Source organism: Phoxinus phoxinus (assembly GCF_949152265.1).
Source record: "Phoxinus phoxinus genome assembly, chromosome: 6".
NCBI lineage: Eukaryota > Metazoa > Chordata > Actinopteri > Cypriniformes > Leuciscidae > Phoxinus > Phoxinus phoxinus.
Window position 1 is genome coordinate 28406842 of NC_136881.1, and position 19430 is coordinate 28426271.

The 19430-nt window shown below is 37.2% G+C and overlaps 1 protein-coding gene across 2 annotated transcripts in view; it reads right to left on the bottom strand.

Moving 5' to 3' along the window:
* The window catches only part of glra3 (glycine receptor, alpha 3), a 58237-nt gene that overhangs the window by 4291 nt on the left and 34516 nt on the right, over positions 1 to 19430 (bottom strand). For both annotated transcript variants that reach the window (XM_079615016.1, XM_079615017.1), the window contains exons 4-8: positions 17596 to 17819; positions 14254 to 14336; positions 13021 to 13158; positions 2172 to 2386; positions 1566 to 1715 (exon numbers count right to left, since the gene is read on the bottom strand). In XM_079615016.1, the coding sequence (XP_079471142.1) occupies positions 1566 to 1715; positions 2172 to 2386; positions 13021 to 13158; positions 14254 to 14336; positions 17596 to 17819 (810 nt within the window). The remainder of the gene's footprint in view (positions 1 to 1565; positions 1716 to 2171; positions 2387 to 13020; positions 13159 to 14253; positions 14337 to 17595; positions 17820 to 19430) is intronic.

Genomic DNA, 19430 nt, shown 5'->3' on the forward strand with positions numbered 1-19430 from the left:
AAATGCACTGAATACTTCTGTCCTCTAGGGGGCAGTGTTGCATATGTGTAGGATTAACAATGTGTTTTTTTCTGTAATACAAGTGTAAACAAATGTAATTCCAGATGCTTATTTTAACTAAGAGATGCAAATAACATTTTTTTTTTTTTTTTTACTATATGCTATATAATAAATAACATTATCAATGATAGACTGTTGTTAATGTGACCTTACATGTTGCTCAGTCAAACTCAACATCATAGTCCCAGTAGCATCAGATCAACTCAACATGCCTTCCAGAACATACAAATTCAACCAGTTAAACTGTGTTTGGCTGTGCATTTAGTATTTATCTGAGCGGAGTTTAAAAGGCACAGAAATTCTGTCAGTCTCCCGATCATCTGCTTCAGTTACTGTCTAGTTCAAGTTCAGTGACAGTTTCTCCTCATACAGGGCAAAATCCTTCCCATAGGATTTTCAAATTCACGTCGGTGCTTTGAATGGTACTCTATTGGATTCTGTTTTTAGACGTATAATATGCTACAGATAATCTTCTTATAAGGTGAATTGTCATAAATTACCTTTATTACCATTAATCTAACTTGACAAAAGGTGTGTTTGCCACTGATATTTCCAAGAATTATTATTATATATATTTTTATTGTATCTTTAAACCCCCAATAGGCTACATCTAGAGCAGTCCAAGACAGAGTGCTGCTTCTTGTGGAAATATTTTTCTTCGGCAGAGCAAAAATAAACATAAAAGCTGTTTCTGTAATATCAGTTATATTTTAATTTATTTATAAAGCAATTCGTTTTGGTCCTCAAATCTGATTGGCTGAGCTGTGACTGTAGTGTCAAAATAACATCAACAGAACAGGAACTTTTTATTGTTTGTTCAATTTATATTTGTTGGGGTATTTCAGACAGTATGTCAGTATGTGCATTGGTGGGTATTTGTCAGTGACTCTTTCTACAGGTTACGAATCCAGAAAATGTCATTCAATGATTGATGAGCTATTTAATCATATATTCAACCGCCTCATTCAAAACCACTCACAAATAACTGTCTATTTTGAGTGAGTCATTGAATCATTCATCCAATCGATTTGTTCTAACACAGAACAATTTAAGAACAAACGACAACGACAGCATCAGCAACGATTCTACCGTGGATTTGACTGGAACTATTTTCATTGACGGAGCAAGATCAAAGTAAATCAAAACAGTGTGTCTAAAATGTTAGTTGCTCAATATAAAACTTCCTTTTTTATACAAGTAATATCAGACTCTCAGTCGTGCTGTTTTTGACAAACAGACTCAGTGTGCCATCATCAGCACTCATAAACACTTGCTTCCAAATTTCTCATGAATTTCTATGGATAATAAATAAAAATAATTTACATTTGAGTTTCGAATTGTATGTGTCCACATCGACATGAAAGGTGAGAACTCTGTATTGTCACATACCTTCAAAACACAGGGAAGCAATTTACATCTTATCATAAATGTGGGTTCACATTAATCAGTTGTGTTTTGCACAATTTTGTGACAGATTGCCTGTTACGATTCAGCTCAGTCCATACCTTTACAGACTTCTTCCTTCTCCGTCGGAATCGTAAGAGTTCCTTGTGTTGCCGTGAAACAAAGTTGACTGCAGCATACTCCAAAAGGGCAGAAAATACAAAGAGCAAGCACACAGCCATCCAGATATCAATAGCTTTCACATAGGACACCTGCATGTCAGAAACACACAAAAACAGTTGTTCTCAGAGACCCTATTTAGCCTTTGGCTTTCCCATTACAGCCTGCATTACAGCCAAGTCGTTTTATTATTGAACAAAACCGGGACCCATTTGACTATTGTCCTCATCACCATATGCATCAGAGATAATTTTCTCTCTGCCGGGTGAAAAAGACTATTTTCTGGAATCTTTAATTGTGTTACATAACTCAATGTAGCATTTATGAATTTTTAATATGCAATACACACTGCACGCCTGCTTTCACACATGGACGCATTTACACATTCTACTGTGGACTGCATTAATAAATGATAACTGAGAATGAACGGCAGGAAAAGAGATGCTTTGAAGTGCTGAAAAAAACGTATACCCTAACTGATCAGTGATGTTCATATTTGTAACAAATATGTTGCAAGGCTCTTACTTTGATGCTTTATGCACTCTGACCTTAGGTAAGGACGTCCTGGATCCAGAGCTCTGAGTTGTCATCGTGAGCACTGTGGTGATTCCCAGGGCGACACGCGCAGGAGCGGCATCCATGTTGATCCAGAAGGAGACCCATGAGAGGATGACGATGAGCAGGCTGGGAATGTACATCTGGATCAGGTAGTAGCCCATCTGTCTTTCCAGGTGAAAACGTACCTCGATGCATGTGAACTTGCCTAGCAGGAAAAAAAGTTGACATGAAAAAATATAAATGAGGATTCATGCTACTAAGCTACTTTCTCTCTGAGACCACATTTACACAACTAATGGGTCCTATGGCCTCGGAATGCTATAGGATGGAATATTTTGTGAATAGGCCTGTTCACCTGGCCATGAACTCACACAACCTGCAAACTTGCCTTGAAGCATCTTGTTTTACTGGACTGAATAAACAGCCCGATCTCATGAAAGTGAGTATCTATACGACAAATGTTATTTCTCGTGCCATTTATTCGGCAAAAAAAGTTTTTTGTGTGCATATGATACGCACTTTATGGTGTGTAATACGCACGCACTCCCCACCCCTACCCAAGGGTTTTCAGTGCGTATAGTTTCGGCGTATAAATAGTATGAGAAATAACATTTGTGGTAAAGATACGCACTATCATGAGATCATGTTGGAATAAATCAACATTCAAGTAAGTAAAATGCCTAAGATATACAGTATGTGTTTAGTAACATGTATAGATCATGCATATATTTAGGTAGCCTACTCTTGAATGCTTTAATCATATTAGATTTTACCTGTGCACCTTTCACATAACATGGGTGAATTTTACTTCTTGCCTGCTCCATGTCCATCATTCACACGTTTTTAAATGTTGTTTGTTACAATTTTGAGTTTTAATCCTAACTGAATTATTAAATGATAAGTTCAAGTTGAATTATGGAATACATTTTCTCTTAGAATTAGAAAGTACTGTATTTGTGTAGCAATATTTGAAATCTGTATCTTATATATTAATATACCTTAACTGATTCGATCCGGTTCTTTTCTGGACTTTGCTTGTTTGACCAAATATCTGATTGCTGCATGAGGGACAGGTTATAATGTTTTGGAACATGGGAGCTATAAATGCTATTGGCATGATAAGTAGAGGGCACAATATCATGCTAGCCAGGCGGTCTTGTGTGAATTCTTTCAATGTGTAAGTATGATTGGGATATGGAAAATAACCAGTTTTTTTTCCACCAGTCAGGAAAGACATGATCTACAAAGTACATGATGTAATTGATCCCGTCCAAAAAAAAATGTGATTTTTAAATGGATTCTGATACAAATGATGAATAGGAATGTGGAGATTACTGTGAACTGGAGAAGGAAAATAAACAACCCAATGATCTGATGATTATGCGGATATCATGCCAACAAAATCAAGTCATTCAAGAACACAGACCATGCCCCCTGACAGGTATTGCTGGCTGAACAAGGATTTTATCAGTCACAACATTGATTTTTCAGGTCAGGATATCACTAATGATGCCGTCTCCCTTCATACACCATTGGAGTATTTCCGAAAGTTTGTGTCAGAAGACATTAACAAAATAGAGGACGCTGCAGACACAGTGATGCAAAGACTCAAACTTTGCAGCAAGTGCAATGTCCACCTCTTCTTGGAGGACAAGAACCACCTTTGGGACCATCATGAACAGAGCTAAATCACATACATGCCAAAGTTTTCAGTTTTTGTAAATACAATCTCAAAAAAATTTTTGCAGTACACCCTGCAAATGAACCCTTAGATGTTCTTTATATTTGTTCAGACAGTGAGTGAAATCACTGAAATTATGCTACCCAACTGGCACAACGTTGCAATATTGCTAAATTTCCCTAAAAACATACTAAATTGTAAAAAAAAAAAAAAAAAAAATCCATATATTTCTGCATTTGAGGCATCCCACAACAACATTTAAAAAGTGGATTTAAAAAACAAAAAAAAATCTATATTTGGGTCTTACATATTTAGTCTTAAAAAAAAAAAATTGTAAATGAGGATGTAAGTTGTCGGACACATTGCAAACCCATGATGCCACAAACTGAAAGTGTACTATTTATGTACATTTAAAAGCAGATATTTGTTTCATATCTGGTTGTGGAATAATTATTTTTATGCACATAATCCGCATGAAAGGTAGAGAGCAACTTAAAACGCCTGAGAGCTTTCAGCTGCAGTCTGGGTATTTTTTTTTTTTTTTTTTTGTTCTCTGCAACTGAGCCTTTTCCTCTCTCAAAACAAATTTCTGCAAGGCTTGTCTTTCCTGAAAAGCAGGGAGCCGGCTTTCACTTTTTCTGTCTCTTTTGTTCCAAGCTACTGCAGAGATTTTTGCTTGGTAATATTCCAGACTGTCCTACTATCTAACCAGAGTGCACTTGGGGGGTAAAAATACACTTAAAAAAGTCAATACTTGAATGAAACATCTGTAAACCTAAATGTAAATGTAAAGAATCACATGATGAATGCTTGCTTAAACCTATACATTGGTCTATACATGTTTAGGCACATTTTAAATTAATATACTACAAGTAATTGCTTCTAAAGAGTATATTTGACACAGAAATGCTCCCTCTGGAATATAACCTGCTCACTCTCACACACACACTTCTAGTCTCCTCTGCAGTTTGGGTGGTTGGAGCTGTCAACACTGTAGTTGAGGTGAACTGAGAATAAAGCCCATGAGAGACGAAAGGAAGAGAGGTGAGAGAAACAACAACAGGAGGAAGAGGGAGGGAAATGAACAAAAACCAGGATTCAGTCCATGGAGCCTGACAGCACCTAAAGTTCCCATGACGGAAGTGGGATGTGCTGCAGGCTCAGGAAACAACTCAACAGAATAAACCATCCAGGGGTGCGTTTCCCAAAAGCATTGTTAGCCAACTATGTTCGCAAGCTCTGTCGTTATCAGCGTAGTTCAACGAGTCTGTTTCCCGAAACCGTCGTTTCAACGAACATTCGCCAGGGTTGCCAACTGTCACGCATCTGGCGTAAACACTCACGCTTTTAAGCATCAATCTCACGCTCTCACGCACACGCAAGAAATGTCACACCAAAATCCATTTTCTCCCCTCTCATTCCGTTAATTTTCTGTTGATGACTAGACTAGACCACAGCATATTAATGACAGGAGAGGAGTTTAAGGCCCACAGCTGTAACATCTGCCTACAACGTTCTCACTGCAGTATTCTCTGATCGTTGATTTGCTAAAAACCTTGCACCTGATACGTCAGTTGCGTGTGAGAAGTTCAGAGAGAGTTCAGAGCATAGGAATAAAAAATACAAAAATGAAAATACAAAAAAGAGTTCAGAGCAGAGGTTCGGAGTCGGAGCCACTGATGCGCGTTTGAAAGTTTGGATGACAATCAAGGTATTGATTGTCATCAGATAATAAAGATTATAAAAAATGGTCATACAGATAATAAAATGGTGTGCCTTGTCACTACAGACGTAGCCTTGCTTAATCAGTCTGTGTGCCGAGAGTACAGACTTCAACTATAGTTGCAAACGTTGTGTGACGTGCGTTATGTGGGCTAGCTAATTGTTCAATACAAATAGGCTCATGGTACAAATTACATTTTGGCAAATCGGGCAAGCGGCATTTTAAAATTCCCCAAAGGTTGCCCAGATTGTGTTGAGCCTGCCACACTCAAATGCAGATGCTGAGCGAACCTTTTCAGTTATTGGCCTAAACAAGACTGACGCCAGGAACAGACTGTCACTTGATGGCACCCTTTTATCAATCATGACAATGAAAATGAGCCGCCTTAAACCCTGCTTCAGATACGAGCTCCTGCAGAGGCTGTGAAGTAGGCCAAACTGCCACTGTGGCATCCAACAGGACTAATTTGTGAAACTTGCGTGTTGTGGTTTTATTGTTTTGATGTTGTTATTTTACATGTTTGTTATTTAATCACCTCTATCTTTATTTTTTTTATAGTGCAATCAATAAATGAATTGTACATTTTGAAAAAGCGTTTCCATTAAAAATTTTCCATTCATAAAATTAGAATCAAGGTTGCCAAAAAAATTCTCTGCGCGCGCACTGACATTTTACAGTCTTACTCCAGCCAAAGTCCCAAAGTTGGCAACCCTGACATTTGCAAACAGCATCGCAAACTTGTGTGGTTAGAACGACAGCAACTCGACCTGTGGTTAAAAGCATAGTTTCTAGTTTGCATGACATGTGGACTTAATAAATCCTTATCTTGAGCCAAATAAGCAAGCTGACATACTATCTGTATATTTTATTTAGAATACAATCAAATGTCATTTACGTTTTTTAGTTTGTCAAGAGATTTAAAGCATCGTTTTTTGACGAATGCGCATGTGCGAACGTGCTCTGCTACGCAAGAATGAGCCTATGATTGAATCTGGAAATAAAGCAAAATAACTGCGATAAATTAGAAATAGTCCTCAGATGCCATGTCTGTAATTTATATAAAAACATTTAGCGTTAATTCGATCTCAAACAGTTTCATTAAAATAAGTTATTACTCCACCACGTGCGTGACGTCATAAACCAAGGTGGTTGACCGACCACTTTACGACAACATGGTTTCGGGAAACAGTCGTGACTAGCGAGTTGATTTCTCCAACGATGCATCGTACTATGGTAGTGAAGCAGCGAGTTACGTAGTTGTACGGGAAACGCACCCCTGATAAAATACAATGGATTGGGGTAAAAACAGATTGGACAACCACAGAAGTGTAATTTCTCCCATATTTTCCATAATTTATCTTATTTCAGGGATCGGGATAAGTTATATTTAAAAATGAATGATTAAATAAAAATAGTAAAAAAAAAAAAAAAAATCAAATATGCTAGGGTACCATGAACATCAATGGGCTCTATAATTCGTTTACCTCCCCGGTTTGTCAGCCATAATGTCAACCAAAGAAAAAAAGCGAGAGCAGATAGGAAGGATAATGCTATTGGTGTCCTCACCATGAGCATTAACAGTTAATGTTAATGTTAAATGTTAAAAAAATCTATAATCTATACAAAATATCTATATGAAAACAAATCTATGATCAATGACCATAATCTCTCTCAGGGGAAAAAAATGTCTACTAGAAACAAAACAGAGCTTGTTATTATGACTACTGCTTGTGACACACACTTGTACATACACACACTTAGGCCTATATGAAGACAAATATATGATCAATGACCATAATCTCTCTCACACTATAGGGAAAAATATATATACATAAAAAAATATATATATACATAAGTATTTTAATTTCATGTACAGATGTAACAATACCATGATTATTGTTGCTTGGTGATATGAATATATCCTCAAGGTAATGTTTTCAAGGTTGCTAGTATGAGGTTTTGATGAATTGTGTGAATGATTTCTAATACTGTTGGAAATGTAAAGTCATATGTCATCATTTCCCATCAACGTGTGCATAAACCCACATTGTGGCTGTCATGTAGTTTCATAATTTCAGATGCATCGCATGATGTTCAAGGCATTTATGCATTATGTTGAAATCAAATCCACGGTCTTTTGGCGTTGTTAGCGTCATAACTGTTAGAGCTAATAAATTGTTGGAAATTATTTCTTTCTTTATTTTGTACAATTTCATTTATTAAAGTTAATGAACTGTTTTACTGTATGCGCACCAAGATTGCATGATTTGATTAAAAATACAGTAAAAACAGAAATATTGTAAAACAAAATCTTACCATTTAAAATAACTACAATAATTTGTAATGTAAATAATTTAAATATATTTTAAAATGTATTTTATTCCCGTGATGGCTGAATTTTCAGCAATTACTTTAGTCTTTAGTGTCAAATGGTCCTTCAGAAATCTTTCGAAAATGCTGATTCAGTGCTCAATAAATATTTATTATTAATTATCAATGTTTGAAAACAGTAGTGCTGCTTAATATTTTTGTGAAAACCATGATTTATTTTCTGTAGGATTATTTGATGAATAGAGAGTTAAAGTTCAGGACTACAGAAAAAAAAATCTTTTTTTTTTTTTGTACATTGCTTAATTTACATACTTAGGAAACCTAAAGGATCCTCAATCCTTTCACTGGTGGCGGGCTTGTTCTGTATTTGCTCAGGGATGAAAACCCGCTGTGACATCACTAAAGCTGTGCCATGTGGTTATTTCACATCCCTCATGACTCAACTGATGGAACATGCAGCTCTGAGCAAATGTATGAGTGGGCTGAACTACATGACAGAGTAGGAAGTCTTGTGTGACAGAGATGGAAATGTGTGAGCAATCATGCAGAAGGCCCTGTGTCCATCCTGTCACACTGGAGATCACATTTAAAGAAGTGTTAATGAACCGATGGTGAAAGTAAAACGTCATTGTGGTTAATGGCTAATGTGATTTTTAGCATCATGCCCCTGTACCTGTTGGTATAGGTAAACCGGGTTGAGCTGGTTGTATGAGTAATACGATTGTAAAAAAGGCCTTTGGGTAAATTTCAAGGGTTGTAAGTCTACATTACATTTATGCAATAACTATAGGGAAAGCAAGCTTGCAAAGAAATGTATACTTGAATAAAAGGGGCATTGATTATTATTCAGTATGCTTATATCACAGACACCAGTCTTATTTTGCCACGTACCAGCATATACAGCAAGTGTAGTATATTTTCACAGTGTGACAGTCTGGCAAATCTGTGGATTGTCAATGACTTGAAAGATGCCATAGAACATATTGAATTATTGATTCCTTACTATAAAAATGCAACACAGGCAATTGGACACTTAAGTGGTGTTCAACCAATCAGAGGCGCCTGCAAGGGATATGCTATGAGATCAATATATTGTATACAGGTCGGTTTGAATCAATCACTCTAAAAAGGCATTCAAATAGTAAAATTGATCTATTCAATTTGATTGTACAAGCCAAACTGAGCCAACATCCTTTGGCTATTACTCTACTTGTAATACCCAAAAATGCATAATTGTAGTATCACTGCAATGATTTTTACACATTCAAGCATTTGGAAAGTGTGATAAGAGAGTTCCACTCTTAATGCTGATAGAGGGTCATTTATTGTATATTTGTATATGTCTCAGGGTATCATTGTTATGATGCTCTGCCAACTAAGGAGCGCTCGAAAAGAGGTCCTGAAAAAGGTGACCCTTGATGTAAAATATTGTGGGGCACTATTAAAGCCAGGGGTTAAATCACTGCACTGTGCGAAAAAGTCACGATTTTGTCAGCTCTGTTTACATTACTTAATTAGTCTGCTCTGATAGGACATTTTGACAACATTTCAGCACCCTGCTGGCCTAGATACAGCAGCATTAAATGAACACAACAGCTGAGTTGAGTTTACCATGCCTTCTTAGCAAGAAGCCTTTTTAAAGGTTGCTGTGGTACAGTTCTTGTTTGCAGACTTAATCGCATAAATAGTCAAAAAGAGAATAAAAAGAGTAAAAACAAAAAATATAAAATGGTTTTAAGCATTATGAAATTTAACAGAACAAAGTACAAATCCAATCCGACCTCAGTAGATGCTAATAGCTTTTGGACTTTATGCTCATGATGTAAGTACTGTAAAAATGAAACAACGTGAATTACATGGTACATGTTTATAAAAATGCATATGCATTACACATTCCTATTTTTTTTTACATTATGTTTTTTACATTATGTTTTTTTTTTTTTTTTTTTTACAATATTTCCTGTATGTAGAGGATTTAAAAAATTATAATAATAAAAAATAATAATAATAATTATATATATAATGTATAATAATAATCATTATATATATACATATATATATATATATATATATATATATATATATATATATATATATATATATATATATATATATATATAATTATTATAATTATTTTTTTAAATCCTCTACACACAGGAAATATTGTAAAAAAAAAACAGAATGCAGAAACCATGGACCCCAAATTGGTCAAATATAAACTGGTTAATCTATATACCGTATATATATATATATATATATATATATATATATATATATATATATATTCATTTTTTATTTTTTTTGCATTTTTCTTCTTTTTTTTTGCATTTTTCTTCTCTAATTTTTCTAAACATACTTTTGCAGTGAGGAATATGCATAGAGGAAGTGTTATTCATAAATTAAACAAAATAATATTTAATTCCCTAAGTGCTTTGGATTTGTCTTTTACCTTTTATTTGGACACTCAAGTGTCAACTCAATCAATATCAATATGCATTTGTGAGCAAATATTGATTTAATTACTGAGTTTGAACGGAGTCCAGGGAATAAAATTACTGACATGTAGCTCCCTATAGACCTTATGTAGCTCCGCCCCTTTTCAGCGCTGTGTTCGTTGTGTTCTGTGTACCGCTTTCTATTTCCACAGCAGGAAGGTAAAATCTTATGGATTTATGATTGAACCCCTCGTTTAAAAATATTCCCGGTCTACTGACATTGACAACTGCTTCAAACATTACAATGCATGACAACTTTCGTCAATAACTCTACAATAAGTAAATCCACTTGACCAGCTAATTACTCTTCGTCAGCAATGCCATATAAATATATATTTGTATACAGAGCTGTATACAGAGCTAACACAAAAACGTTAGTTCAAACACGAAATTCTCAAGATGGCTGCATGCTTGTTTCTCTGGTGCATGAGGTCTATAAAGCATACAGTGCCCCGAACACAACAGCCAAGAGATTTCCTGTCGAAAGAAAAGAGACCTTTGAATCTCAGTGTTCTTATACAGACCCTCCGATTCTCTATTTCTTTTTTCCCTGCGGTTTTCCATTTCTCTTTCCTCTCAAGTCTTTTAAGGGGTGATCTCTCTCTCATTTTGTCCTCACACAAAATAGTTTGAGGCAACCTGACCTTGACCCACCAGCATCTGTCATTCGTCCTGTCAGAAAGTCCCTCTGAGGCAAAACACACAGGGAGACAAAAGACCAGCACACACCTCTTCCCTCGGGATTGTGTGGTCTTCCGGTATACAGTATGTACTACTGATATAACTGTAATATGTTTCAAACACAGGCAGAATTAAAAGTAAGAGTACTGAATAATTAAATCAATTACATCTGACAAGGCTAATGAGAGCTTGGTCTTTAAGGACCTATTTGACAGGATGATGGGTACATTAGAGATAAGTACAATTCTACAATGCACTGAGCTTATCCTGATTTTTTCAGCTTAATAAAGATCTTTCCTAGAAATCCGTAGAAGTCTTTATAACATAGTGTTTTAACTAGTTTTGCTGTTATTTTGTTTGTTTTGAAGATAACTTTCTCTAAATTGCAGATTCATAATTGAGGCATTGAGAGATGTGATAACAAGCTATTATGAGCTAATAAACGCCGCTCCTTAATGCTGCAGCCCGTAGTTTTCCCTCTTTGTTGCCATCTCTGTTCGAAAATCTGCAATTGCAGTTATTCGCGGAATTATCAACTTTACGTGGGGTGTGCATCGGCACGGCACAGCGCGGGCCAATCCAATGTTTTGATGAGAATGTGCGGCTGTCAGTCACCGCGCCGGTGTTGATACTCTCATTCGGAATCACACATTCTACTGACCAACATAAGAATTTTATCGGAAAATGTAATCTGAACAAGTACATCCACTTTTGTTCTAACCAATTATCGGGAAAAAAGAATTGCAGTAAATCACGCTGATTAAATCTAACGATTGCTAATCATATCACGTCAAACCGTGCAAATTATACTTTCTTCTCAAATTATTAATGTTAACAACATCAGCATTGCGTGACTACATTTAATGCCCTTCCAATATTTATCCTTGTTTTCGCATGGGCAGTCTCTTTTTTTCAGTAGCCACTACGAAGTCCGAAGTCTTTTGCATTTTACAATGGGTAAATCTCCAGTTGTCATTGGTGATTGTCGTTTGAACCTTTCTGGATCCGCCATCAAATTGATGTTTAATTATATCATGTGCTGTGAGAAAAGGCTATACATCTCCACCTCCAACATCCTCAAACGCAATATAGCCTACTAACCGAGACACCTTCTTTATGTGTACAGATGTGACGTAATGACGCAAAGACATGATCGAATTTTCTGCGGAAATCCACCAATACCACTGAAATTAAAAACATTATTCCAAGCTTACCATTTTGAATCGAGCTAAGGCAAGCAGAAAGTTTTGAACACTGAGTGGTTATGTACTTGCTCAAAAAAGTTTTGGGGGATGAAAATTTTACCCAAAAAAGTTACGTACAGCAGCATTAACCTTGCGTCTCATTAAAGCAAGATTGCAAGCACATTCTCCTGGATTTAGTTTCTCTCTCCACCTCTCTAACAGTCTTCTTCTGTTGGGATGTGACCCAAAAATTAGCCCCATATATGTGGTGATAGTGTTGAGGGCAGTAGGGAAGAGCAATCATAAATGCAAATACTGTAATTATACTGTATAATCATGCTTAGATTAGGAAAAAATAGAGGCTATTCACATATTTTGCTCTTGACACAATAGACTATTTGTCCAATTGATCTCTGCGATATTTCATTTTGCGTTAAATTCATCTGTCACATGGTCGAAAGCTAGCCAGATGCCAACATGGACCGGTTGCGGGACATCCTCTCATCATTGAAAACCATAAACACGACTATCCAATTTGTTATTTGCTGTGAATTAATGGCTTCTGAAAGCATGGGACCATCACAATTCAATTTACGTTTAGACTAGACTGTAAATCTAGTAAAGTCAAAAATTAAACATTTTCCTGGTCAGCCTGTGTCATGTTAATAATATACTGTTTATGATCGTATGTAGTTAATTAAAAACAGTTGTTTAAATTTTGTTGTGACATGTTTTCAAAATTACCTGTGTTGTAGTGCTTGGTGCAGTATCTTAAATCAGACTCATCCTTGAGGATGAACTGTGGGAGGGTTAGTCCGTCGGCCACCTGCACAGGTCCCTTCTCTTGCCACTCAAAGATCAGGTCATTCATTGTGTAGCCAACTGGGAGAAAGACCAAGAGATAACTTTTAGCACACTTTGAGCCACGTGGACCTTGAATGCAACTTCTAAAATACAAAAAAAAAGAATTATTCTTATAGAAATATATATTTGAACTATTATCCATACAGGCATAAAGCATGCTAAATACAGTACATACTGAAAAGGCGCAAGGCTTCATTAAGAACAAATCATATCACAAAGCATTAAGCTGTTCACCAGCACAATATCCTCAGGGCTGCAACTGCTCCGAAAAATGTATGGTGTGATGTTTCTTGATATAGCTCTAGTGTCACTTTTGCTTCTCTTGGGGGTACCACTTTACTGGAGGGAAGGTGAATCTGTTTTCTATTCTATTCTATTCTATTCTATTCTATTCTATTCTATTCTATTCTATTCTATTCTATTCTATTGAACGGGCAAGCTATTTCTAACAGAGAATCTTTGTGTTAGAAACTGTCTCCTCATTTAACATTGTTGCGCATCGTCAAGAGCCTTTCAATGAGTGACTCTCATAGCAACATGAACATGGCCACTCTAAAATATGCAGTTGTGAAGACAGATTCCCCATGACATGGGGCCTTTCTTTAAAAGCCTCAACCCCAGCTCAGAGCACTCATCATAGGAGGGATCGAGGGAGATGTGGCATGTTTTCAAGTCGACAGAAAGCTCTTGGAATGATTTACCAAACACTTTGACCACTAGCTTCACTAATCTTTAACCAGGCACACAGTACCCAGACTGTGTAGAGAGAGAGAGAGAGAGAGAGAGAGAGAGAGAGAGAGAGAGGGAGAGAGAGTCCTTAAGTTAATGTCTAGGATGGTATATAACTTCTACGTGATGATTTTAAGGCAACAGGCCAGATGTCTTCAGGGTCCTTCCCACATATAATGACATAATTTAGCACGACCATGCCAGGTAAACGCTAAAGCCAGACATGCTTCACATCAAATCTACTATTGACCTTATCCTGGCTACCGGCTGAAGTTACATTATCAAATGAGAAACACTGTTTGCTTTCCACACAAATCTGAACGAGGGGTGGGGGGAGTTACATAACAAGCTCTTGATGAGAGGAGGTCATATGAGATTACTCACAACTCTCCAGCTGCATAATGCACGTCTGCACATCCATGGGGAAATTCTTCAGATCCATTGGACAAGAGAGTGTCAGTGTCAATCTAAAAATTGAATGGAAAAAAGTATCGATTTTATAAATCATACACACACCTTTTGTTTTAATAAAGAGTAGAAAACATGGTAAGATAATGCAAATGCAATTCAATACATTTTCTGAATGTTTGTGAAAAGCTCAGACAAAGAAGGGAATCAAAGAGGAGGGCTTTGAGCATCCGAAGCGGCTTGAGTGGTGGTATTTCTGAACTGGGCCACTAAAGCAGAGGAGAGACGAGTCTGACAGCCGCAGATTGGCCATGTTTTAATTACACTCTTTCTCCCTCAGGGCACCACGTGCATTTCAGTCAGAGTGAATCCTCTGTCGTCTCACATCTGCTCAGCTTTCCGTTATATCTTCTCAAAAGCCTGACATAATTTACCACTCACTATTAACTCCAGCACTTCCCATCAACCCTCATGCTGCCACAATCATGTTGTTTTCTTATAGCTTCACTGCAGTGATTGATGTTGAATGACATTGTTTATCCTGCCATTTGTTTAGGGGTTAGTTACATTTTAAGGTTCAAAGGGAAATTATATTAAATGACTCAAGTCTGTGTCAGCTGAGATATTTCATTACTATGGATTGCAGACTGACATTTTCAGAAGCTAGTGCAGCAGTTATTGCAAAGGCCCTGCCTACACAAATTTATTTGTGATTGTCAGTCATTGTGAAAAAGATCAACAATAATTTATTCTAATCGTAGGCTTTGCCGGATAATTTACCTCTCTTTTGTCATGACTGGTAATTGAATTTATGAGTATGTATGCTTTTTCTTATTCATAAACGTAGATAAAGTGTTTTTAGGGATGGGGGGGGGGGGGGGGGGGTCTAATACAAAACTGTATATTTTACTAAAAAACAACTGACAAATATTTTTTTAAAGCAGAATACAGTAGATGTAAATGTTTTTAATATTTATTTTAAAAAGAAGTAAAATAAATGTTAAAAAACGAAATATGCTATATACTTTGTATAGCTATACAGTAAATATGCTATAATTGTCGCCATGTTGAATAAATGAGACTGAATTGAAGACTATCAATATTGATCAATATCAGAAACCTATTCCATCAGCTGAAATATAAATGAATGAATCTTATGAATCTTATGGCGCTTTTCCACTGCATGGTACGGTACGGTTCGGTACGGCACGGCACGCTTTGGCGCGTTTCCACTGCATGGTACAGTACGGCTCGGTTCGCTACGGCTCACTTATGCCGCATTTCCACTGCATGGTACGGTACGGCACGGCTCGCTTCGGCTCGCTTTAAATGGTACCACCTCTGTTGAGGTTCCAAGCGTACCGTACCGATACTAAATGTGACGTGAAAACACTGCAGATCACTGATTGGTCAGACAGAATCGTCACTTCAGCGTCATTGTATTTGCGATACGAGACACGACTAAATCCGCTAGATTTAAATAGCCAGACAACAGCCAACGCGGTAGCACCTGTATTTACTTGACAAAAGAAGTTTAAAAAAATCAAACAAGAAATGGCTGAATCGTGGTCAGTGGACGAGGTGTAGACGTTCCTCTCGTTGGTTGCCGAGGAGCGGATCCAGCGAGAGCTGGATGGGGCAACACGGAATGAAAAAGTGTTCCAAGAAGTAGCACAGCTCTTAGCCGCACACGGCTACCACCGGACCCAGGGATGTAGTGGAGGCTAAACGCACGTAAACGCCGTTTGGGCACCTCCCAAAATGCTGAAATAGCGTTTATCCACCTCCAAAGTGCGTTTATCCACCTCCAAAGTGCGTTTATCCACCTCTATAGCATATAGTTCCTAAGCCATTTTAAATTAAGCTTAGGCTATTAGTTTCATATTGTTCATTATTAGTTTCAGAGGTTGTTAAACCTAAGACGAAGTATTTTATATTGCGCTGCATTACGGTCAGTAGCCGCACGGGTTAGACCATAATAATACAGGGCTAGCCTATCACAAATAAACACAAGATTTTGACGCATATCCAAGCGTTTGTGGAGTGGAGTGTGAGCGCGCACTGCATGGCACAGACGCGCGGGCGCGAACACTTGTATTTCCCTATCAACAGTGAAACAATTAAAAATACTCTATTTCTGGTCATACAGAAACTAATAATACATTATTCGCAACTACTTTTATTTGTGTAAACTCGCAATAACAAGAAAACGTTGTGCTTTTGTCAAATCAAATAAAACAATCAGGCGCGCTTTCATGATCTCCGTGAACTGGAGCGCGAGAACTGAAACTAAATAGTCTATGTAGGCTAAAGCTCGAAATGTCCACTTTAAAACGAACAAATTCGAATCGAAAGCTAATACATTCTGATTATGTAAAGCGTATGAAAGGTGCATTTCTCTCTAAAGGCGCATCCGCTCAACAGAGGAGATGGAGATATGTTTTTAGCCAACACTGATTTAGAAAACAATAGTTTATTAATAAACAATTAAAATGCCTCGTTATTTTTTCAGACACATTTATTATCATTAGCCTATAAATCACCTTTCTGTAGGCTGTGGTTCCAGAGATATATGGCTCTTCTCATTCAGCACTGCGGGAATAATATAATTTCCAGGTTCTAATTTTGTCTTAGAAAAAAAAATCAACAACAACAAAATCCATATTAATTTGTGAATATTTTAAATGTTTAATTAAGGTGCAAAAACTAATAAACAAAAATTCGTCAATATGTATTTTTTGTGCAGCATTTGGTGTAGCCTAGGCTACAGTTCAAATTAAAATTTTGGTGTTCAACTTTGCCTTTTAAAAATACAACAACCGTTTTCGTTTTGTAATTACAGGTTAAAAATATTTTTGTTCTCTCTGTTTTGTCATTTTGTAAACTTTATAGATTTCAACCATATTATTCCTTCTTGAGTCTTTTTAACTAAAAAGTGACTACCCAGCCAGTAGAGGCGGCAACTATTAACGATCAGTCCCACCCACTTTGAAGCGGTAGTAACTGCAGTGGAAAAGCAACCGAGCTAAAGCGAACCGAACCGTGCCGTACCGAGTCGAGTCGTACCATGCAGTGGAAAAGCGAAGCGAGCCGAACCGTTCTGCGCTGAGTCAAACCGTACCGAGCCGAACCGAGCCGTACCATGCAGTGGAAAAGCGCCATATCTGATAATACAGCTCTATAGGGACGAAACACATGATGGAATTTGAAATGGTTCAAATTCCAAACAAAGTAATTTGGGACATTTCGTTTATTGATTTCAAATGCTTTCCATGACCATGACCCATGGTTATTCTGACTGGTGCTGAAGAGTCTCACCTGATTGAATAGAGGACATTTCCATTTTTGAATATTCTCAAGAGCTTGTTGTCAGTGGTGACCTCGTGGAAGTGCGCACCCTTCTCGTTGGCAAAGAACAGATCAGGCTTCCAAATGGAGTCTAACATAGAGGGATCCAGGTCCAGGGAGTCATCTGGGTACTCGCTGTAAGCTAACCGAGGGTCGTTCCACTGCTGCCGGAGGAATATGTTCACTCTGTAATCCTAAGAGACGAGTAAGTGCTTAACATCAGTCAAGGCAAATAGCACAGAAGAGTTGAAACAGGCCTCTCTGCCTAAATCAGACATAATGGGTACTTTTGTGTACAAGCATGCACAGCTGCTGGAAGTTAGAAATGGAAATGAGCATCATTACTTAGAAATTACGGTACAGTAAAATATGGTGTGAGACTTACACATTCAATGCACTGCTATTTACATTTTCACAATTATATGTGTGACATCACTCTTTTGAAAATCATGAGCAAAATACTTCAAGGGGAAAGCACCACGCAGACTACATTAAATATGGGCTAAAAGTTTGAAAACCCCAACGTTAGATAAATAATTAATGATTTTGTACTGTGATAAGATGTGTACTATCATCAGTATGATGTTGTGACAGGCCATGGAGTTTAGCCAACTGTTACATTGTCAGCAGTTATATTAGATTCAATATCTTAGCAGTTTAGCAGAAGTTTATGCCTCCAAGAGGTTACTTCTGAAATCCAATCATTGGGCATGTCGAAACTCAAACATCAATCTGTCCTGCTGTATATGGTGTGAAACGTGACAGACAAGCAAAATGTTTTTTTTTAAGATGCAGTCATGCTTTGTTGAATATGTAAAAATATGTTAGAATATATGTGCATGTCTGAGAAACAGGATATTTTTTATCTCTGTCAATTTGACGTAGAGACATCACAGACATGCCATAACATTTGTCTTGAGACAAATGAGACAGCCCACATTAAATTAAAGTTCTGAGGGGAAAAGTTATACAGTTTTATATATGCCATAATTTTCATGATATTTGCTTAGAGGCCTGGTTGAATTGCATGAGTAATGAAGAAAACAACCTTAATGAACCTCAACAATAGGCTTGCAGACAAGGTTACAATAATTTGAAACTAATAAAAGCTGAAAGAAAATGTTAAAAATGCATCCAAGTAGAGAGTGAAACTTCTGCTTTTTGACAACAATAGTTATTTTGTTCAGAATTTTAAGAATATAGTATAGTCAGACTGAATTTTCCTGAAAGCGATAAGACGAGCAGTCACTAATAATGAATGGAAGGTGACGGCGCATGGGTGATATAATTTGCTAGGCAGCAAGGCGGATAGAGAACAGGGCGGTTTTCATATCTTATCTCTGTCTTTCTAAAACACTCGAAGAACTTCATTAGAAGGTCTGTGCGTCTGAGTGCATGAGTGGTGGGATATTGAAAAGAGGTTCTGCTCATGTAGTTCCACATGGGAAATAGGTGCAACACAGTTAGTGACTAGGCAAATTTCAACTGTGTCAGATCCACAACTGTCAGCAGTCATGTAAACGTCTCAAGGCTGAGGATGGAGCGTGGTGATTACCACAAACAGGAAAGCATCAGTGTGCTGCTCCACTTCCCAAAACATCTAATTGCAGTGGTTTGTTGACAGAATCATGGCTGATGCTCATAGATTACAGATCACTGAATTGGCCAACATCAGCTGATAAAGCATGCCTTACTTTCATTGTAGATGTCACACCCCTTCTTTGTCAATCTATTGCCCGCTTTGTCATCAACTCAGCGGCTAATTCTGTCCTCTGCACATTTCTTTACGGTTTGTGTGGAGGAGC